The sequence below is a fragment of the Diaphorina citri genome, unplaced genomic scaffold (assembly GCF_000475195.1).
Source record: "Diaphorina citri unplaced genomic scaffold, Diaci psyllid genome assembly version 1.1 scaffold1604, whole genome shotgun sequence".
Lineage (NCBI taxonomy): Eukaryota > Metazoa > Arthropoda > Insecta > Hemiptera > Psyllidae > Diaphorina > Diaphorina citri.
In genome coordinates, this window is record NW_007379030.1 from 23,035 (window position 1) to 47,030 (window position 23,996).

Consider the following 23,996-nt stretch of genomic DNA (forward strand, 5'->3'; position numbering starts at 1 on the left):
GGCGAAATATGTTCGTTGTGGAAAATTGTACGAGGCAGAGAGAAGGAGGGAAGAGTTGAAGAGGGCAGAAAAAAAGGAAGATATACGTCGTTTTTAGACCTTCGCGTTTCCTGCTCCCCTCCCCTCCCGCTATCGCTGAGCTGCCCTCCCCCTCCTTTTTGTATTTTCTCTGACCACGCGGGGTAGTCTCTCGCCCATCGCCCCAATCTCCCCCAATATAACATCTTTCAAAGCGCGAAGAGAGGAGTAGGTGGGTAGGTGTGCAAAAGCAGCGAGTTTTTATGCAGTGACCAGTTCTTACGCGCTACATCTCGCGTCACCTTTATCTTATATGACAGCGGGTTAGCGAGCAGTGGTCACTCTGATCCTAAACCATTCTCATTTCTCTCACCTACCACGAATTTTTAATTCAATTTAGATATTTCCGAGGTGTAACGTATCTTCGAATATTTAATTTTAATATTTCTTTTGTAAATTTATAACAATTAATCTCTTCCGAATTATTTTTTATTTTTAAGAAAAGTTCGTCTATAAATTTTCCTCTTTTTTCCGCGTGTGTGCTTAACTTTGCGTTCTTCCTCTGCCTGTATTTTAATTTTATTAAAACTTTTGGTGTTCAATAGTTAATGAATGAACGTTATTAATTAATCGTGATTACTAATTACTGATATTAGAGCAACAGCAACAGGTTAGTGGCTTTGTGTGTGTTATTTTTGGTTTAGGTATTATTGCTTGCTAATATTACCATCATTATCTTTATCTATGCTGATTGGTCGCGTTGTTGCGCCAAATGCACTTTTTACAGCTTTTTCTAATTACTGATATTAGAGCAACAGCAACAGGTTAGTGGCTTTGTGTGTGTTATTTTTGGTTTATTATCTATGCTGATTGGTCGCGTTGTTGCGCCAAATGCACTTTTTACAGCTTTTTATTTTCTGAATCTGATTTTTATACATTTTACGACATTTATATGGCGGGATTTCCTTCAAATTAACGGGTTGATCCCAATCAAAGTGTTTGAATTTTCTTTATTAAATTAATTCAGGTATTTATTTTATCGAATTTGCCATAGATAGGTATGATTATTATTGCATTTTCCTCACTTTTTTTCACATTTTCTCCGTTAATAAGTTTAGCTTTTTATTTACTATTTTCTTTTATCATTTATTTATCTTTGTAAAATTCGACCTAGACAGATATTCGTTTCGTTCTATGCCTGTAAATCGGTATCGATGGAACTCGGCTTTTGACATCAATACCGAAGACCTACCTAGGTTCTAACTTTTCAGATTTTATCGTTTTATCCATGTCGATGTTCGACACAATTTTATTTACGTACCGGTAGCTAGATGGATTACCTTATGCCTATTATGTACATACCCAGTAGATACCGATGTACCTAACAGGATGGTGTACTCACTATCACATTTGTTTATTTTTTAACTTCCCAATTATTTGTACCTATTTGTTTCCCTTCTACAAAAATTCTAATAACTGCTGACAAATGGAAATAATAGATAACATACCTAATACTTATTTCTGGAAAATTGGTACCAATTTATTAGATTTCAATTCCAAAGTATTTCAAATTCTTCGTAAACTAAACCGCGTATAGGAGGCGCCCAATCGGTTCAGTCATGTTTATTCCAGAATTTAAAACAGATTTGTAGGTACCAAAAATCCAAAAAATTAAGTAGTTCTTTGTTTTGAAATAAACGCCGCTGATAGCCAAACAAACGACACTTCGGTGATAGCATAGGTATTTAAAATATCACTTCTCAATGGATCACTGAAGTTAAGAAACTTCGCCCGTGGTTGGTATCCGGATGGGTGATCATCAGGAAAGTTGCGTGCTGCAGGCTTTTCCTGGCCCCAGACTGGGTGGGTGAGGTTTATGTGAGATGGGTAGTATCATAACTATTGGGTAGCTTGTCGGGGAATGGAGAGTAAAACCCCCGTCACTATAAACCTGAAGAGGTAAACATTGGCGTTAAACACCTATCAAACAAAAAGCAAATTGGCTCGGCCGTAAATTTTGACTCACGATAATCCCCAGTAGTTGTTGACAGTATTACTGCCCATCACTCTGAACTGTAGTTATCTAGGTCCAATGCTGCTTAGCCGACATAATATGCCGTAAATTTTGACTCACGATAATCCCCAGTAGTTGTTGACAGTATAGTACTGCCCATCACTCTGAACTGTAGTTATCTAGGTCCAATGCTGCTTATAGCCGACATAATAACGTCATAACAGCTTTGAACAAAGAATTCTGTCGCGAACCAGAAAAATTCTCAATTATCTCTTTTTAATGAGAGTTCAGGAGTAACTTCAGCCGCCCTGTATCATCCCTATAAGGTAAGTGCCTTTGTTTCTTGCTCTCACTGTGCCCAAATTTTGAAAGGTAGAATAGAATATACCCTGTTTATACTGCAGAAATGAGACTGAAAAGTCCCTTTACTCCCGCAGTCTAAATAAGTGTAGTTGTAGGTACTTTAGGATGGAATACGGTATCTATTTTAGGTCTAGCTTGTAAACTGCCACATAACACATAACCCCCTTCAGAAATGAGCCCCTAATTTTTACCAGCTCCTAGATGCGTTCTCTTTTTGACAGTTGATAAAAATGCATAAATGATCCAAGTTCTGTACTTCTTTTTAGAAAATTTGTAGGTAGATACCATTACCTAGGCCTAATGCTTCTTTTGCCGGAAGAACTTCAACTTGCTTTATACACCAGAAGAAATACCTATTAAATGTACATTTTTAAGTAGGTACTTGCACAATTTTCAAAAATGTACATATTTTTCTGAACCTTACACAATGCATAGACATGGTCAAATTTAGACTATTTGTCGATTGACAATCCCGCCACTGTATAAAACTACCGATACTCTTCTGTTGACATTGTGAAATGCAACAACGCACTGGTCACTTGGTATTTAGTTTCTGTCGCGACACTCAAATCACCTGAACACAGGTCCGTGTTAGCAATGGATTAGATGGGCGTTCGAAAGGATTTCTGATAGATTTAAGGTGCTGATAAGATCCCGTACAGGTAGATTATCCAGGGTGGAGAGGTTCGTATTGCTACACAGGGTGTTCCTATTGTAGGTCGCAATTTTTTGAACTATTTGTACCTACTTTGTAATTGTAACAGTTATGTACTTGAAAGCTACTTTTCCCCCGATATTTCCGTTTGTTATTTACACCGTGTATACAGGGTTGAATGGTAGAGATTTCCCTAGGCAATAAATTTCGTACGGTTCGAGTTAGGTTTTGTAGTTTTGTGTGTATTTCACTTTGATTTAAAATCTATAATCTGCCTCTAATTAAAGAAATAAATAAATTTACGAGGTTTTTTAAAGGATTGTTTCTGGAAGATTACTTTAAAACTAGCTCTTACCGTTCTCGAGATATTTTGTTTACAGACACACACACGGACCAATGGCTGAAACTTTGGATTTAGGCTCTAGGGACCTTAAAACGTGTTTTGGCACTAAAATTTGACCATCGAAAATTTGGCCCAATTACATTACCTACTTTCCTTCCTATAGGATAAGGAAAATAAAATTATCAAATTTAACGAGATTGATAAATACACATACCTACAATCACCGCGGAATTTTCCAAATAGGGCATTAATCATGGAAGATTTGGGCATTGGCAGAAATCCATACAATTCTGTGTTGACCAGACTCCCAGTCTTGGCATTGGCAGAGGTCCATGCAATTCTGTGTTGTCCAGACTCCCAGGATCTAGGATCTATTCAATGAATCAAATTGAGTCACGATTAGTTTCCATTTTACACAAAGACACCATTCAAGTTAGGGACATCCCCAATAAGTTGAAGGAATATCAACCTGTTATCTCACAACACGGATTCATCTCACGAGGTATCGCGAGTACATGATTCAATCTCCAGCGAAGAAATGACTCATTTGATCCTGTGACCATTTTCAATAAGCTTGATCAAAAACTCAAAACTAAGTTGCATAATAATATGCAGATAGTAATTATTTGGTACCTAAACCTAATGTACGACGACGCGACATAGCACATGTACTTCTAGACTTCTTCGTTTCATTTGTGGTTTGGTTTTCCTGTTCAACATTGATTACTTGATCAAAAACTCAAAACTAAGTTGCATAATAATATGCAGATAGTAATTATTTGGTACCTAATGTACGACGACGCGACATAGCACATGTACTTCTAGACTTCTTCATTTCATTTGTGGTTTGGTTTTCCTGTTCAACATTGATTCACCCTATAGGAAGGATCTACCTTCGTCCAAGGCCGCTCGAGGCTAAAAATGACGAATTGGTATCTTTGGTGTGTTATTGATAAGAATTGTGCTGACGGCGGTTGTTTACGTTTTACATCCCGTATAGGTACCTCATGAATGGAACCAATAACATTCCACTTGCCCAATCAGGGATCAAGCTATTTGCACTATTTGCACCCCTGCCACATAACCCCCTTCAGAAATGAGCCCCTAATATTTGCCAGCTCCTAGATGCGTTCTCTTTTTGACAGTTGATAAAAATGCATAAATGATCCAAGTTCTGTACTTCTTTTTAGAACATTTGTAGGTAGATACCATTACCTAGGCCTAATTTGCTTCTTTTGCCGGAAGAACTTCAACTTGCTTTATACACCAGAAGAAATACCTATTAAATGTACATATTTAAGTAGGTACTTGCACAATTTTCAAAAATGTACATATTTTTCTGAACCTTACACAATGCATAGACATGGTCAAATTTAGACTATTTGTCGATTGACAATCCCGCCACTGTATAAAACTACCGATACTCTTCTGTTGACATTGTGAAATGCAACAACGCACTGGTCACTTGGTATTTAGTTTCTGTCGCGACACTCAAATCACCTGAACACAGGTCCGTGTTAGCAATGGATTAGATGGGCGTTCGAAAGGATTTCTGATAGATTTAAGGTTCTGATAAGATCCCGTACAGGTAGATTATGCAGGGTGGAGAGGTTCGTATTGCTACACAGGGTGTCCCTATTGTAGGTCGCAATTTTTTGAACTATTTGTACCAACTTTGTAACAGTTATGTACTTGAGAGCTACTTTTCCCCCGATATTTCCGTTTGTTATTTACACCGTGTGAAATGACACTGACCGTTAGAAGTGACGTCACTCAAGCGTTACAAGTGACGCGCTAACCAAGACGCTTTTCGGCGAAAAATGTTCGTTGTGGAAAATTGTACGAGGCAGAGAGAAGGAGGGAAGAGTTGAAGAGGGCAGAAAAAAAAGGAAGATATACGTCGTTTTTAGACCTTCGCGTTTCCTGCTCCCCTCCCCTCCCGCTATCGCTGAGCTGCCCTCCCCCTCCTCACACCGTGTATACAGGGTTGAATGGCAGAGATTTCCAAAGACAATAAATTTCGTACAGTTCGAATTTGGTTTTATAATTTTCTTGTGTGTATTTCACATTCATTTAAAATCTAGTAGGCCTCTTATCAAAGAAATGTGTAAATAAATTTATGAGGAATTAGGGAAGATTACTTGAACAAAATGATCAAATTAACGAAGTAACTCTATTGATAAATACCTATCCCTGCAATCGCCGCGGAATTTTCCAAATAGGGCATTAATCATGGAAGATTTGGGCATTGGCAGAAATCCATACAATTCTGTGTTGACCAGACTCCCAGGATCTAGGATCTATTCAATGAATCAAATTGAGTCACGATTAGTTTCCATTTTACACAAAGACACTATTCAAGTTTGGGACATCCCCAATAAGTTGAAGGAATATCAACCTGTCATCTTATAACACGGATTTATCTCACGAGGATATCGCGTGTACATGATTCAATCTCCAGCGAAAAAATGACTCATTTGATCCTGGGACCAATTTTGATAAACTTGCTCAAAACTAAGTTGCATAATAATATGCAGATATTGCAGATTGTAACTATCCATCTATGATTTATGACACACTTGTACTTCTAGACTTTTACAGTTCAGTTGTGGTTTGGTTTTCCTGTTCAACATTGATTCACCCTATAGGAAGGATCTACCTTCGTCCAAGACCGCTCGAGGCTAAAAATGACGAATTGGTATCTTTGGTGTGTTATTGATAAGAATTGTGCTGACGGCGGTTGTTTACGTTTTACATCCCCGGTACGTACGGTTCTTCTTGGAATCCTGCTATTCATAACAACCTATTAAACCTACCTCTAATGCGTCCTGAAGGTTTTGATGACTTGGGTTTCAATTTGGCATCGCGCGGAATCTCGTAATTATTTTGCTGTATTCTCTTGGTTCCTGCCTAGAGCTTGATGGATCTTAATGGACTTGGGTTTGAAATTTCTAACCTTGGTGGTACTCGCCGCTGTAAGGTTATTGAGAAACTAGAAATCTGTCGTTCTAATTGCTGCCGATTTGCATTTCCGGAAATGAACTAAAAGTCAATTTTCATTCACCCGAATTGTGCTCCTCAAGTGTCCGTTTTCATTCGATCTTTAAAAAATAATGCTGTAAAAAATCCTGTTCTAAATACAGACGTAATCTCTTTTAATTTGGCATCGCGCGGAATCTCGTAATTATTTTGCTGTGTTCTCTTGGTTCCTGCCTGGAGCTTGATGGATCCTAATGGACTTGGGTTTGAAATTTCTAAGGTTATTGAGAAACTAGAAATCTGTCGTTCTAATTGCTGCCGATTTGCGTTTCCGGAAATGAACTAAAAGTCAATTTTCATTCACCCGTATTGTGCTCCTCAAGTGTCCGTTTTACCGCTGTAAGGTTATAGGGGAACTAGAAATCTGTTGTTCTAATTGCTGCCGATTTGCGTTTCCGGAAATGAACTAAAAGTCAATTTTCATTCACCCGTATTGTGCTCCTCAAGTGTCCGTTTTCATTCGATCTTTAAAAAATAATGCTGTAAAAAATCCTGTTCTAAATACAGACGTAATCTCTTTTCTATGTTTTCAAAATTTCCAATAGAGAGCTTCTGAGATTTGATCATTTGACAGTTAACACATGTTGTCTTTGAACAATTTCTTCTTCAATTCGGGATATTGTGTCCAATAACCAACACGAGATATTGATTCCATTTGCCAAACTTCCTCAAACCTTACATTTTTTATCCAAATAATTGGAAAGTTCACCCAGCGCAGCGATCGGATCAGATGTCTAACTGTAAAGTTTAGATCCGCGGCGAATATACCTTGTTCCAAATGCCAAAGTCCGCGAGTCTGTCTCCTCATCTTGCTGTACATCACAGTATCGATCTGTGCTCATCAATGACGCCCACTGGCCGTGTCCACTGACCACTTGAATTTTATGGGCAAAAAAAGTACTTTTGAGTCTTCGGGATTTGGACGAGTGCCAAATATTATAATTTTTCTTAGATTCTCTACATGTCACCGATTTGTGTATCCTTGTATACAGGATGACTTGGGGAGGACTTTCATCAGCTTTGTGCAGTCGGAAATTTGACTCATCTAGTTATACAGTTCTTCTTCCTTAACCGAGGGATTTTTTTTAGGGGGAGGGGGCTGCTACGTAACTTGTGAAATGTTTTGTCTGTCACTCAATACTTTGAACAAAGAATTCTGTCGCGAACCAGAAAAATTCTCAATGATCTCATTTTAATGAGAGAAAAAAGGAGGGAAATAAATAATGGAGAGCACGAAACTGAGGAAAATAGTGATAATAATGAGGACTAAACTAAAATAGGGAGGAGGGTAGAAGAACAGTAAAAGGAAGAAAGCTCAAGCAACAAGTGGTGGATAATACGTAGAGTTTTTTATTTATTAGTTTTTTAATGTCTAGCTTTGAACAAAGAATTCTGTCGCGAACCAGAAAAATTCTCAATTATCTCTTTTTAATGAGAGAAAAAAAAGGAGGGAAATTAATAAATAATGGGGAGCACGAAACTGAGGAAAGTAGTGATAATAATGAGGACTAAACTAAAACAGGGAGGAGGGTAGAAGGTAGAAGAACAGTAAAAGGAAGAAAGCTCAAGCAACAAGTGGTGGATAATACGTAGAGTTTTTTATTTATTAGTTTTTTAATGTCTATTTTCATTTAATTCAGAAATTTATCTCACTGACTTCCCTCCTCCTTTCCCTTCTCTAAGGTTTCATGATATCTTAAAGTGACTTAAAGCTATCTTTAAAGTTGAGAAGCGTTGTTTGATTTGTTGATGTATAAATAATTGCCGTATTTCCATGCTTTCCCACAAAGGTGTTTGTAAAACTTTTTAGCGTTTGTTCATTCTATTAGTATTTCCTTGTTTACATTTTTCATCTCAATCTTATTGCTTTTATTCACAACTTTCGATGTTTTGAGTACTAATGAACTAAAAACTTCTCTTGCTCTTGAACTTGTCCACATATAACTCGTGTTTGTAATCTTACTGAATTTTTAAATAAACAAAGAAATAAAAGAAATGGAGGAATTATAAAATTTTATCTATCACTTTCTTTTATGGACACCTACTTGGGGAAAGAGTGATTTTATATATTTTCACATTTTACGTATGCAATCTTATTGCTTTTATTCACAACTTTCGATGTTTTGAGTACTAATGAACTAAAAACTGTAAAAACTTCTCTTGCTCTTGAACTTGTCCACATATAACTCTTGTTTGTAATCTTACTGAATTTTTAAAGAAACAAAAAAAAATAAATAAATAAATAATAAAAAATAAAGGAAATGCAGGAATTGTAAAATTTTATCTATCACTTTCTTTTATGGACACCTACTTGGGGAAAGAGTGATTTTATATATTTTCACATTTTACGTATACATCTTTCTGTATCCTGACCGGAAAATTGCACCCTGAGTCTCAGAATCACGTGGTGTTTAGCATAAAAACTCCAGCAGATTGTATTGATTTGAACTGTGACATTCAACGGATGCTCCGTCTACCAAGATTCTAAATGCAGTTGATGTAGTTATATAAATAAATAATAAAAAATAAAGGAAATGCAGGAATTATAAAATTTTATCTATCACTTTCTTTTATGGACACCTACTTGGGGAAAGAGTGATTTTATATATTTTCACATTTTACGTATACATCTTTCTGTATCCTGACCGGAAAATTGCACCCTGAGTCTCAGAATCACGTGGTGTTTAGCATAAAACTCCAGCAGATTGTATTGATTTGAACTGTGACATTCAACGGATGCTCCGTCTACCAAGATTCTAAATGCAGTTGATGTAGTTATGCTGAATGACTTTTTATGATCCGAAGTCAGGACTTAGTATTGCCTACTGAGGTTGTACATTTGGCAATAGAGATTCATTATTGAAAATTCTCTTTATCTTACTAGAGGTTTTCAACTAACTTCAAGTTGTATCCATGAACCTATAGGTACGTTACACATTTTATGCTGAATGACTTTTTATGATCCGAAGTCGGGACTTTGTATTGACTACTGAGGTTGTACATTTGGCAATGGTGATATTCATTATTGAAAATTCTCTTTATCTTACTAGAGGTTTTCAACTAACTTCAAGTTGTATCCATGAACCTATAGGTACGTTACACATTGCAGCGTTTTGTTCATTTGGTGTATGGTCCACTTTTCACATGAGAAGGAATAAAAGAAGGAAAGGAGACCGAATCAGAATCACGTGGTGTTTAGCATAAAAACTCCAGCAGATTGTATTGATTTTGAACTGTGACATTCAATGGATGCTCCGTCTACCAAGATTCTAAATGCAGTTGATGTAGTTATGTGATTAATTAAAAACTGGAAAACAGTCACAATATGTGAGCCATTTTTTTTCGCCCAGGTAGGTATACCTACCTTGTTATTTATTAGGTAGGTATACTAATATGTATTTATACCTATTACTTATGTCTTGTTTCATTGATGCTAAACGCGATCTCACTGGACTCTGTTATTCATTTGTTTTTAGTGGTAATAATATCTTGGAGATAGATATCAATAACGTGAATCCCATCTTTATCTGTTTCAGATAACACGTCAGCTCTACCTGCATTCACTCCGGTAAAAACACCCTGTCAAGTTGGACTTTACCAACTGAACTTGTCCACCGAACTTATTTAGTGTGAAAATACACGGGGAAAATATTGTTCGTCCAAATTATCTTGAAAACCAATTGAACGGAAATTTTGCACCAATTGTCCTCGCGGGAAATCGGAAAAATCTGCCCAGACCATTGAAATAATCGGAACAGACAAGTGTCCAAATAAAGAAGGCAAAGTCACACTCGAGGATTCATGCTACACCGTCGGTTTTGGCGGACATGTGACACACCCCCGGCGTCTCAATGGCAGATCATTTCAGCACCATGAACAACTTCATCAAGTCGGCCGACTATCTGACCAAACCCAAACAGAAGCGCTCCTCAGGCAACGCCTTCGGTATTTCCCGACGCAAGGATTACACGAGTGAGGAGAAGTTGTTCTTCGTCAATCTAGTCCTGGAAGGAGGCAATTCGAAAGCGTCCGTGGCCAAACAGTACGACATACCCGAGTCTACTCTGCGCGGCTGGTGCAAGCCCAAACACAAGGACAAGCTCGAGAAGGAGGCTCATGATAGGAAAACCACGGCCAATGTGTTTGATACGCCGTCACCTTCAAGTTCTTCGAGTTCTGCAGGCTCAGGAGTAACTTCAGCCGCCCTGTATCATCCCTATAAGGTAAGCGCTTTTGTTTCTTGCTCTCACTCTGCCCGAATTTTGAAAGGTAGAATAGAATATACCCTGTTTATACAGCAGAAATGAGACTGAAAAGTCCCTTTACTCCCGCAGTCTAAATAAGTGTAATTGTAGGTACTTTAGGATGGGGCACGGTTGGTCCAGTGGTAACGCGCTTGCTTGCCATGCAGAAGATCCCGGGTTCGAATCCCACCATCGACAAAAATTTGGTTTTTCAATTGCAAATATTTCAACGGGTTACTTTCTGGTGTTCTCGTGTTGACCCAGCACCTAAATGGGAAGTATTGTGTCTCTTCTTTGGAAAGTTCACCCAGCGCAGCGATCGGATCAGATGTCTAACTGTAAAGTTTAGATCCGCGGCGAATATACCTTGTTCCAAATGCCCGAGCTACTGGAGTTTTCTCATCCTGACTTTCATTTCCTACTCCCATCTCTGCCCTCCGGTGTTGGAAGGATTGGATCACCTTGGGCTCCTTCCATGTCCAAGGGCCATTGGAATGTTTCTGTCAGTCATTGAGGTTTAGTTCTGGATTTTGGTCCGCTTCAGATTCAGACGTTTAAGGCATTTCCTACTCCCATCTCTGCCCTCCGGTGTTGGAAGGATGGGCTCCTTCCGTGTCCAAGGGGTGCCCCGTACTTAGGGCCATTGGAATGTTCCTGTCAGTCATTGAGGTTTAATTCTGGATTTTGGTCCGCTTCAGATTTCTCTGCCCCTCCGGTGTTGGGAGGATTGAATGATTGGATCACCTTGGGCTCCTTCCATGTCCAAGGGGTGCCCCGTACTTAGGGCCATTGGAATGTTCCTGTCAGTCATTGAGGTTTAATTCTGGATTTTGGTCCGCTTCAGATTCAGACGTTTAGGTCTGCACCCCTCTTTCCTTCAGATCTCTGCCCTTTGGCCAGAATGGCCAGTCTTTCAAGGTTTCTGTATGCGATGGTTTCTTCAACCGTTTTTCTCCAGGATGTTATTAGGAAAATCCAGAAGTCGTCCTACTGGAAACCTTAGGAGATTGTGTTCATATGTATTGCTTTGCTCATGTATTTAGCTGTTTAGTAGGTCTGTAGCTGTACTGAATGAGACTACCATTGGAAAATCATCGCATTTTCCTTCTAGATAAATGCCATTAGTTAACGATTATTTGAAAAAGCATATACATTATACATAGCTGAAATAGAGAACAATTAACAAAACGTTATAAATTCGGTACCTAATGCTTACCTCAGCTGCTTAGTAGGTTTGTACTGAATAAGACTATTGGAAAATCATCGCATTTTCCTTCTAGATAAATACCATTAGGAACGATTATTTGAGAAAGCATATACATAGTTGAAATAGAGAACAATTAACAAAACGTTATAAATTCGGTACCTAATGCTTACCTCCGAATATCTCAAAAACATACGTAACACCTTGAACAGCCCTAAAAATATCGGGTGCTCATTATCAAAAATAAGTGAAACGTCCATTTTACCTTCCTGAAATTAAGCTCAATAAAATTATCATTCTTTTTATAGCTCTGATTTGAAGCGTTTTGTGTACAGGTAGATTATCCAGGGTGGAGAGGTTCGTATTGCTACACAGGGTGTCTCTATTGTAGGTCGCAATTTATTGAACTATTTGTACCTACTTTGTAACAGTTATGTAGAAAGCTTCTTTTCCCCCGATATTTCCGTCTGTTATTTACACCGTGTATACAGGGTTGAATGGCAGAGATTTCCGAAGACAATAAGTTTCGTACCGTTTGAATTTGGTTTTATTACACCGTGTATACAGGGTTGAATGGCAGAGATTTCCAAAGACAATAAGTTTCGTACCGTTTGAATTTGGTTTTATAATTTTCTTGTGTGTATTTCACATTCATTTAAAATCTAGTAGGCCTGTAGGCCTCTTATCAAAGAAATGTGTAAATAAATTTATGAGGAATTAGGGAAGATTACTTGAAAAAAATGATCAAATTAACGAAGTAATTCTATTGATAAATACCTACATATACCTGCAATCCCCGCGGAATTTTCCAAATAGGGCATTAATCATGGAAGATTTGGGCATTGGCAGAGGTCCATGCAATTCTGTGTTGACCAGACTCCCAGGATCTAGGATCTATTCAGTGAATCAAATTGAGTCACGATTAGTTTCCATTTTACACAAAGACACCATTCAAGTTTGGGACATCCCCAATAAGTTGAAGGAATATCAACCTGTTATCTAACAACACGGATTCATCTCACGAGGTATCGCGAGTACATGATTCAATCTCCAGCGAAGAAATGACTCATTTGATCCTGTGACAATTTTCAATAAATTTGATCAAAAACTCAAAACTAAGTTGCATAATAATATGCAGATAGTAATTATTGGCCGATGTATAATGTACGACGACGCGACATAGCACATGTACTTCTAGACTTCTTCATTTCAGTTTGTGGTCTGGTTTTCCTGTTCAACATTGATTCACCCTATAGGAAGGATCTACCTTCGTCCAAGGCCGCTCGAGGCTAAAAATGACGAATTGGTATCTTTGGTGTGTTATTGATAAGAATTGTGCTGACGGCGGTTGTTTACGTTTTACATCCCCGGTACGTACGGTTCTTCTTGGAATCCTGCTATTCATAACAACCTATTAACCTACCTCTAATGCGTCCTGAAGGTTTTGATGACTTGGGTTTCAATTTGGCATCGCGCGGAATCTCGTAATTATTTTGCTGTATTCTCTTGGTTCCTGCCTAGAGCTTGATGGATCTTAATGGACTTGGGTTTGAAATTTCTAACCTTGGTGGTACTCGCCGCTGTAAGGTTATTGAGAAACTAGAAATCTGTCGTTCTAATTGCTGCCGATTTGCATTTCCGGAAATGAACTAAAAGTCAATTTTCATTCACCCGTATTGTGCTCCTCAAGTGTCCGTTTTCATTCGATCTTTAAAAAATAATGCTGTAAAAAATCCTGTTCTAAATACAGACGTAATCTCTTTTCTATGTTTTCAAAATTTCCAATAGAGAGCTTCTGAGATTTGATCATTTGACAGTTAACACAAACATGTTGTCTTTGAACAATTTCTTCTTCAATTCGGGATATTGTGTCCAATAACCAACACGAGATATTGATTCCATTTGCCAAACTTCCTCAAACCTTACATTTTTTATCCAAATAATTGGAAAGTTCACCCAGCGCAGCGATCGGATCAGATGTCTAACTGTAAAGTTTAGATCCGCGGCGAATATACCTTGTTCCAAATGCCAAAGTCCGCGAGTCTGTCTCCTCATCTTGCTGGGAGACGTCTCATTATTGGGGCTTTGTGAGTCCCTTGTATCCCTATGAAGAGAATTACATGGTCCAACTGCTGAAATATACAATTATACATTCATTGTAAAGCTGTATTCACATATAATCGATGCCGTCAATCGACTGTCTCGATCGATCGACGAGGTGAAGGGGTGAATCTATTTGTCGAGGCAGTGTACAGTTTAAGTCGACATCGATCGACGGTGTCAACTATGTGTGGAATTGTGGACACAGCTTAAGAGTTACTCTCCCGCTTTAACGGCACTCCGTCGCCATCCGCACACCCTGTATATGTATATCCATCTAGTTATACAGTTCTTCTTCCTTAACCGAGGGATTTTTTTTAGGGGGAGGGGGCTGCTACGTAACTTGTGAAATGTTTTGTCTGTCACTCAATATGATTGTTACTTCGGGGGGATAAGTGATTTGTTTCGATGGCAATTTTAAACCAAGTGAAGTGGTGGGAGGTCAGGTCGAAAATGTTAGGAGACGTCTCATTATTGGGGCTTTGTGAGTCCCTTGTATCCCTATGAAGAGAATTACATGGTCCAACTGCTGAAATATACAATTATACATTCATTGTAAAGCTGTATTCACATATAATCGATGCCGTCAATCGACTGTCTCGATCGATCGACGAGGTGAAGGGGTGAATCTATTTGTCGAGGCAGTGTACAGTTTAAGTCGACATCGATCGACGGTGTCAACTATGTGTGGAATTGTGGACACAGCTTAAGAGTTACTCTCCCGCTTTAACGGCACTCCGTCGCCATCCGCACACCCTGTATATGTATATTCCGCGAACATAAGCAAAGCGATATCATGATCGCGTCGTTGGTCATAATTAACCAACTAGTTTATATATCGATCGACGAGGTGAAGAGCTGAAGAGGTGAATCTATGTTGTCGAGGCAGTGTATGATTTCAGTCGACCGACGCCGTTGACTATGTGTGGACACAGCTTGAGAGTTACTCTCCCGCTTAAACGGCTGTCCGTCGCCATCTGAACACCCTGTATATGTATATTCCGCGAACATAAGCAAAGCGATATCATGATCGCGTCGTTGGTCATAATTAACCAACTAGTTTATATATCTGTATGTGTGTGCAGAGCTTGCAATGCAAATAAATTAGACATCATAGCTCGTTCAGGTGACATGTGACATTTCGCAAATCTATCTCCTTCTAATCTGGCTCTCTGCATCTCGGGTTTATTATCTCTCTCGCTCGCAAGGCTTTGGCTCCGGGAGATATTCGTGAGTGCCGAAGAACTTTGGAGTCAAACGTCTCCCAACGGAACGTCCGCCATTTGCGAGCCACTGGAGATTTCTCATCCTGACTTTCATTTCCTACTCCCATCTCTGCCCTCCGGTGTTGGAAGGATTGGATCACCTTGGGCTCTTTCCATGTCCAAGGGCCATTGGAATGTTTCTGTCAGTCATTGAGGTTTAGTTCTGGATTTTGGTCCGCTTCAGATTCAGACGTTTAAGAAGCCACTTTTTTTCGCCCAGGTATACCTACCTTGTTATTTATTAGGTAGGTATACTAATATGTATTTATACCTATTACTTATGTCTTGTTTCGTTTATGTTAAACGCGATCTCACTGGACTCTGTTATTCATTTGTTTTTAGTGGTAATAATATCTTGGAGATAGATATCAATAACGTGAATCCCATCGACGTTTAAGTCTGCACCCCTCTTTCCTTCAGATCTAATGGCCAGTCTTTCAAAGTATCTGTATGCGATGGTTTCTTGACCCGTTTGTCTCCAGGATGTTATTAGGAAAATCCAGAAGTCGTCCAACTGGAAACCTTAGGAGATTGTGTTCATATGTATTGCTTTGCTCATGTATTCAGCTGCTTAGTAGGTTTGTACTAAATAAGACTACAATATTGGAAAATCATCGCATTTTCCTTCTAGATAAATGCCATTAGGAACGATTATTTGAGAAAGCATATACATAGTTGAAATAGAGAACATTGTATGCGATGGTTTCTTGACCCGTTTGTCTCCAGGATGTTATTAGGAAAATCCAGAAGTCGTCCAACTGGAAATCTTAGGAGATTGTGTTCATATGTATTGCTTTGCTCATGTATTCAGCTGCTTAGTAGGTTTGTAGGTACTGAATAAGACTACAATTGGAAAATCATCGCATTTTCCTTCTAGATAAATGCCATTAGGAACGATTATTTGAGAAAGCATATACATAGTTGAAATAAAGAACAATTAACAAAACGTTATAAATTCGGTACCTAATGCTTACCTCCGAATATCTCAAAAACATACGTAACACCTTGAACAGCCCTAGAGAACAATTAACAAAACGTTATAAATTCGGTATCTAATGCTTACCTCCGAATATCTCAAAAACATACGTAACACCTTGAACAGCCCTAAAAATATCGGGTTCTCATTATCCAAAATAAGTGAAACGTCCATTTTACCTTCCTGAAATTAAGCTCAATAAAATTATCATTCTTTTTATAGCTCTGATTTGAAGCGTTTTGTAACACTTCTCGTTCAAAACCCGAAAAACGAAAATATCTCGTTTTTATTCAAATGTTGTACCTTTCATTAGTTCTTGGGATGTGTATATTTATTTTTCTAATTCAAAAGACTTGGTGGAGAATAAAGGGAAGGGTCTGACACCCGCGCGAGGTCATAATGGTTCTCTTTTGTGCGCTGCTGGTCATTTTCGGATTGGGTGATTATTTCCAATCCACATTTCTCGGAACTGCCCTTCCAGCTATTCTCTTTGATCGCTTCCTCTTTAGTCTAGTCTTTAGAAAATCTCGATCTTTGTTGTGGATTACCTTCATACCTATCGTTTTCTATTGAGATAATATTCAACAGAGGACGCTTAAAGGACTGAATAGGTTATTCAGAAATTGGCCAGATTTGAAAACATGAAAAAAACTTGAAAAGAATCATTTTCTTGAAGTGCTATTTCTGCAAATCTGTAAATTCTTGCTAAACAGGAACAATGCCAAACGGTCTTTTTAACAGATTTAATACCTATTTAAAAGATTATCCTGTCTGCTCAATACCAGATTTGAAAACATGAAAAAACTTGAAAAGAATCATTTTCTTGAAGTGCTATTTCTGCAAACCTGTAAATTCTTGCTAAACAGGAACAATGCCAAACGGTCTTTTAACAGATTTAATACCTATTTAAAAGATTATCCTGTCTGCTCAATATGTTGTGTCATCAAAGTCCGTTGTCTACTGAAATTTCAGCATATTTGATAAAAGCAGAAAAATAGAACGTGATTTAAGTCTGAAATCACCCACTACCACTCCAAAGATTTTTTTTTTCAATGTGGTAAATATAAAATCAATTTAGTTTTATATAAACAACATATATAATTATACATAGGTACATAATAATATTTATATTATTAAACCGTCCCTCTGAATTGGTCTCATACCCATTACATACCTGCAAGTTCAATGTGGTAAATATAAAATCAATTTAGTTTTATATGTACCTATGTATATAATTATACATAGGTACATAATAATATTTATATTATTAAACCGTCCCTCTGAATTGGTCTCATACCCATTACATACCTGCAAGTCTCTAATCTGATCCAATGTGTTCAATTAAGAGAAGCAACGTCTACACTCTCACTGTGACGATCACTATCGTTTTTAACCTGACGGAAAATGATACCGATACATATTTCTTCCCCAAATTCTAGTCAGTTACCTACGTTGTTGTAGTCATAAATGGCAAAATTACCTGTGGAGTACCTTTCGCTAAGACCTATTAGTCCTATGACTAATAAAACGATCTGATAGTTAATTGACACTCGGAGTAAGGGCGAAGATCTATTAAAACATACTTCATTGACACATGGAATAAAAGTTAACTGGGTAAGCGAATTGTGAAATCACATCCCACCTCTAGCTCTTGATCAATCCATCACCATGTATTTTCTTCCTATTTGTATTTTATTTATTCAATATTGTGCTTCATTGACACATGGAATAAAAGTTAACTGGGTAAGCGAACCCAGAACTTTCAGTAGGTATTGTGAAATCACATCCCACCTCTAGCTCTTGATCAATCCATCCATCACCATGTATTTTCTTCCTATTTGTATTTTATTTATTCAATATTGTGAACGAGGCTTACAACGAACACGACAATCTTGTCTCATTAGAATGTAAATTACACCAGGGCTCGATTCCAAGCCAAGCCGTTCAAAGTACTTTATGACCATGTGAGCTAGGCTCTCAGCCATTACAAAGTTGTGCCAATCACACATCTTCTCTTCTCGTCAAGCAACAAATTATTCAAAATTATTAAGGTTATCTCTGAATGTGAATTTGATGTTTGTGAGCTAATTAAAAGCCAACGTCGAAATGGTTTGCGAAGTCCATGAGGGGAAACGATTAGACATACCTGAAGAGCCAACTGGTTAATAAAGCCAACCTTACCACAATTATATGAAGATGTCTTGCATATAACCCGTGATATAGAAGGACCACTGCTGTATGACATATCTGTATCTTCATAGCTAGAAGAAGGTTGCAGTCGTGTCTGAGGAAAACTCGTCCTCAGTCTAACGATTATCACACGACAAACAGATTACATATTACCTACATATGACAAACGATGCAGTTATTGCTAGGGATTTCTATAGGTCTAGTGTTTGATTTCTGGTTAAAACTAAAATTTGGTTGTTGCTTTAGATTGTTAGGGTAGACATGCCTTACCATTCCATCAACAGAGGAATTAACATGATCGATGGTATCCGTGTTGCTTCCATGTTTAGGTGGGTATAAATTCCTATTTTAATAAAATATAAAGGTATCAAGTCATAATAGCCGTACACACGTAAGTATATTGCCATATGATTATGGTAACTACCCATACGTGCTGTATGACATATCTGTATCTTCATTATAGCTAGAAGAAGGTTGCAGTCGTGTCTGAGGAAAACTCGTCCTCAGTCTAACGATTATCACACGACAAACAGATTACATATTACCTACATATGACAAACGATGCAGTTATTGCTAGGGATTTCTATAGGTCTAGTGTTTGATTTCTGGTTAAAACTAAAATTTAGTTGGTGCTTTATATTGTTAGGGTAGACATGCCTTACCATTCCATCAACAGAGAAATTAATATGATCGATGGTATCCGTGTTGTTTCCATGTTTAGGTGGGTATAGATACCTATTTTAATAAAATATAAAGGTATCAAGTCATAATAGCCGTACACACGTAAGTATATTGCCATATGATTATGGTAACTTACCCATACATTTCCCTTGGGTACACTCTCCCGTATACTATTCCTCTGGGAAATACTAAGTTGAAGTGGAAAGTTTTTTTTTTCCTCACAACGGCAGCGCAGGATAAAATATAGGAAAGCTCTGGACACAGAATTGCTCTCCGGGGTACCCCGCGCGAGGCTGGGGATTTCTATAGGTCTAGTGTTTGATTTCTGGTTAAAACTAAAATTTAGTTGGTGCTTTATATTGTTAGGGTAGACATGCCTTACCATTCCATCAACAGAGAAATTAATATGATCGATGGTATCCGTGTTGTTTCCATGTTTAGGTGGGTATAGATACCTATTTTAATAAAATATAAAGGTATCAAGTCATAATAGCCGTACACACGTAAATATATTGCCATATGATTATGGTAACTACCCATACATTTCCCTTGGGTACACTCTCCCGTATACTATTCCTCTGGGAAATACTAAGTTGAAGTGGAAAGTTTTTTTTTCCTCACAACGGCAGCGCAGGATAAAATATAGGAAAGCTCTGGACACAGAATTGCTCTCCGGGGTACCCCGCGCGAGGCTTAAGATCACCAGGAGGTCCTGACACCATTTCATATTATTTCTTCACATTTCCCTCCTCTCGCTTGTCCTTAGGATACATTGCTTCTTAAATATTTCGCTTAATTTAATTAAAAATGTATTTTTATACTTTGTTCGCACACGCGATGTGTCCAGACGTAATAGCTCACAAGTTACAGGCGTCATCCAGACGAAATGGTTGATAATGTCCGGGTCTCAACCCCAACTCCATGACAATCTAAGTATTCTAAGTGAAGTAAAATTACAGTGGTTCTGACTACCATTCCATCAGGGCAACATTATGTGAGTTTTTCACTCTTCTAACAAAAATATGTTCTCCTCTTGTGTTTACAGGACTCTCCATTTGATCACCATCCGACTCTCTCATCAGCCGGTATAGTTCCCACCTTGCAAATTCCTAAACTCGAGAACCTCTACTACAACCAGCAGACACCTCCCCTGAGGTGTCGAAGTGCCATGGCAGATCCTCGTCCTCTCATCAAAGAAGAACGAGACGAGGAAGTACTGAACCTCAGCAACAAAACAGGGCACCACTTGACCTCTCCCATCCTTACGCAATGTCTCAATAGTACACCCACTCCCACCTCTCACATCAAGAGTGAGTTGTCTCCGAGTAATAGCATCAAATCTATGCAGAGTATGAAGCAACTCATGTCACCCAACAATCTCATGGATAGCCAGCACAATATCAGTACCATGTTCCAATCCTATGCCAAATCCCCTCATCCTACATTCGGATCAGATCCCTTGTGTAAACTTTCCCCCAAACCTACCAACTCCCCCTCCCCTGTACAATATGGTCTCACTGATAAACATGAAGACGTCAATGTAAATAAAAGAAAGTACGAAGCTTTTGTAAATGATGTAAATAAAGACATAACGAGTAGCACCCCGTATGATCCATACAAGAAGGAGGTATCTCCAGTCAGTAACAATAATAATAGTGAGTTCTATAAGAACTATGAACAGTTCCTTAATAACAAGCGCTCGAGCGATATGTACAATACTGTAAATAATAAGATGGAACCTAAGCGTGATAGTATGTTCAATAGTCCTAGTGGTAATCAAGGAAAGATAGAACCCGCCGAATCCCCTGTACCACCTCATCATGTAAATAACTACTTCAAGAATTACTTGGAGTCCATGGTGAAAGCTCAGAAGTTACCTGGTGCACCTAATGTTCCTGGTGGGCAAGAGCAATTTAAACTTGCCGCTCAGCAACTGTGGCTACAACAGCTTGCGTTGAATCAGCTCGCTGCCTCATCCATGTCTCAGTTACCCAATGCTATGCAGCAACAGCAACAGACAGCTGCTGCACTACAACAGCAACAACTACTCTATGAGAGGCAGTTACTCAACTCAAGACTGAATCAGCAGCAGGGAGCCACTGTACCTACACCTGGGGGAGTACATCCAGAAGAGAAACTATACTCATGGACTAGTCAACTACACGCTAACCAAAGGTGAGAAAACATCTAGAATTCTAGATAATATTTTCTTTTTTTATTCATTATGGTAGGTTACCAAAAAACCGGGAAGGTGTTTTGAATATCTTATCAACTATTTCCGTCAGAAGATTTTTTGTAGTTTTTGAACTTGACACTGTATCTTACTATTTTCTTTCGTTTTATCTGGTTACAGAGAACTCGAAGAGAAGCTCAAGCTCATCAACTATTTCCGTCAGAAGATTTTTTTGTAGTTTTTGAACTTGACACTGTATCTTACTATTTTCTTTCGTTTTATCTGGTTACAGAGAACTCGAAGAGAAGCTCAAGCTCCTCATTCAAACACAGCAGCAAATCCTGAGTGACAAAAGTCAAAGTCCTCCTGAACCTCACATGACCATGCCAGGTGTCAATCCAGATCAGGATCGTATCAAAAGACTTCGCACAATGAATGTTCGGGACATGCTGGAAACTCATAGGCAATCTCTGGAGAAATCACAGGAAGTGGAGAGAGAAGAGGAAGCAAGACAAGAAGAAGAGGAAGAAGAAATGAGTGCAGATCAGGAAGTCAAAGAAACGCTGGACTTGTCCAAACCGTCAAAACCTGCAGAGCTATTGAACTCTCCTCCAAGCCACTTAAGAGAATCTCCAGCAAGCCATCATTCCTTCAGACGATCTCCTCTGAACAGGTTGTCTGAGTCACCAATGCCACTTGTTACCGAACATAGCAACACACTTAACGTTGACTATACCAGCGAGCACAACGTTGCTTATGATGCAGACTCTGCTGAAGATAGCAAACCTTTACAACTATGCCATACGGAGAACTACCTGGAGAATGCTATCCTGCATGGCGAACAATTCCTAGAAGACTTGGAGAAAGTATCTCATCCCAAGTTAACACTGCAGCATATTCGACAACTGAGGGATTTGCTGGGCAAGTTGAAAACGCCCGTATTTGAAAATAATAACAGCAAGGACATGATGGAAGATCCAAACAACAAGTCCAAGAGAAAGTCCCTACTGAATATAGTGCATAATTTAACCAATTGAATATTTTCTACATCTCAGGGATACCGTTAAGGTAAAGGGACCCATCCCTTGATAGGTAAATCCTAAAGTAAATAGTAGCTAAGATTTTGTTAAAAGGCTGAACGACTAAGTACAAGAAAGTCCCTACTGAATATAGTGCATAATTTAACCAATTGAATATTTTCTACATCTCAGGGATACCGTTAAGGTAAAGGGACCCATCCGTTGATAGGTAAATCCTAAAGTAAATAGTAGCTAAGATTTTGTTAAAAGGCTGAACGACTAAGTACGAGAAAGTCCCTACTGAATATAGTGCATAATTTAACCAATTGAATATTTTCTACATCTCAGGGATACCGTAAGGTATAGGGGCCCACCCATGATAGGTAAATCCTAAAGTAAATAGTAGCTAAGATTTTGTTAAAAGGCTGAACGACTAAGTACTAACTTTGGTCATTTCAATTGGGCTCTTTAAAACTATCGTGCCATGACGTTCGCGCCGTAATAAGTAACTTGATGTGTTGAGGACTAGAATATTAGAAGTATTTTCTACCAGACCTATAATTTGCAAGTTTGTTAAGGTTCTGAAATGTCATCATAACTACACCCCTACATGTTGGTACTAGACCATTTTAAAATAATACTAACAATACTATTTGTTATTTTTAAGTACCTACCTACCTATTTAGTTTTGTTGTTTTCATCTCTAGAATATAGACTTTAGAGAATTTTCAAAATAAATTCCAAGTAGTTTCCTAGACCCCCAGAGGTATATTGTTTGTTTTGTTTTTTCCTTGTTAATCTTTCTTTTTATATTCAAAATTATGGTTTATTTTCCTTTTTTGAAAAAATAAATGTGCCACCTTCCTTATTTTGAGTTGATGTAAAAATAAACATTATCAATATTACATTTATTATTCTTTTCATTAATTTTTAGGTAGGTACTTGTCTACTTTTTTTTCTCAGAGAATAAGCTTCCCCATGAAATGGGCACTAATTTAATCATAGACTAGGTAGGTTATAGCATACCTATAACTAGTAATTAAGGTTGTAGTTATGTACCGGGTTGAGTTGAGACAGGATATTGTTTCTACAGTTTGGCATGGGAGTGGTAACTTAAAAACAAGGCAAGTTTATCAACTCACTAGGTAGGTATCCACTACCTTACTTCAGATTAGATTTGAGAATGTTATATTGTGCTTATAATACTCATATTATAGCATATAACTAGTACCTAATTAAGGTTGTGATTATGTACCGGGTTGAGTTGAGACACTGAGACAGGATATTGTTTCTACAGTTTGGCATGGGAGTGGTAACTTAAAAACAAGGCAAGTTTACCAACCTTGCCTATCTCAACCCGGTACATAACCCCAACCTAAATCAAACTAAACTAAAAAGAATAAAAGAAAGCCAGAACGTGGATGGTCCAAATTCTAATCAGATTTTAAAATTTACCGCGCTATTTGAATTTTTCCCGCCTGAAGTTTTTAAATAAATCCGCTAGTAACGCGCCGATCGTTTTGTTTACAAACAAGACCGGAAATCCCGCGAAAACGAAAAGGGTTGCTTTTTGCTTTTGTGAGTTTTGTGTTTTGCTGTGAAGTGAAGAAAATCCTGTACATTTTGTCATTAATTTTTATTATCTATTGATTAAACTGATCATATAACTTGCTGGTGTACTCTTTTGTCCTTTCTTCTTGCTTTTGTGTTTT

General features: G+C 38.1%; 1 protein-coding gene across 3 annotated transcripts; it reads left to right on the plus strand.

The window, feature by feature from the left end:
- Nucleotides 1-254: 254 nt before the first annotated feature.
- On the plus strand, nucleotides 255-23,195 carry LOC103516568 (inner centromere protein A-like). 3 transcript variants are annotated; one of them, XR_003393509.1, is made up of 6 exons: nucleotides 255-688; nucleotides 9,969-10,655; nucleotides 20,138-21,267; nucleotides 21,558-22,278; nucleotides 22,435-22,554; nucleotides 22,709-23,195. XR_003393509.1 is itself a non-coding variant. In XM_017447113.2 (5 exons), exons 2-5 carry the CDS (start codon nucleotides 10,284-10,286, stop codon nucleotides 22,612-22,614), a joined length of 2,247 nt encoding a protein of 748 aa, XP_017302602.1. In that variant the 5' UTR covers nucleotides 255-688; nucleotides 9,969-10,283; the 3' UTR covers nucleotides 22,615-23,195. The 3 variants fall into 3 exon arrangements, 2 of the variants coding, with proteins under 2 accessions (XP_017302602.1, XP_008479762.1); XM_017447113.2 differs by lacking the exon at nucleotides 22,435-22,554 and having other exon boundaries at nucleotides 22,591-23,195; XM_008481540.2 differs by lacking the exons at nucleotides 255-688; nucleotides 22,435-22,554 and adding an exon at nucleotides 822-842 and having other exon boundaries at nucleotides 22,591-23,195.
- Nucleotides 23,196-23,996: the final 801 nt, after the last annotated feature.

Excerpts from the sequence above, each read along its gene's own strand:
- LOC103516568 (XM_017447113.2), top strand. The coding sequence starts at position 10,284 with ATGGCAGATCATTTCAGCACCATGAACAACTTCATCAAGTCGGCCGAC. Across the intron at positions 21,268-21,557 it reads CAACTACACGCTAACCAAAG|AGAACTCGAAGAGAAGCTCA; the intron begins GTGAGAAAACAT and ends ATCTGGTTACAG. Across the intron at positions 22,279-22,590 it reads AGAGAAAGTCCCTACTGAAT|ATAGTGCATAATTTAACCAA; the intron begins ATAGTGCATAAT and ends TCCCTACTGAAT.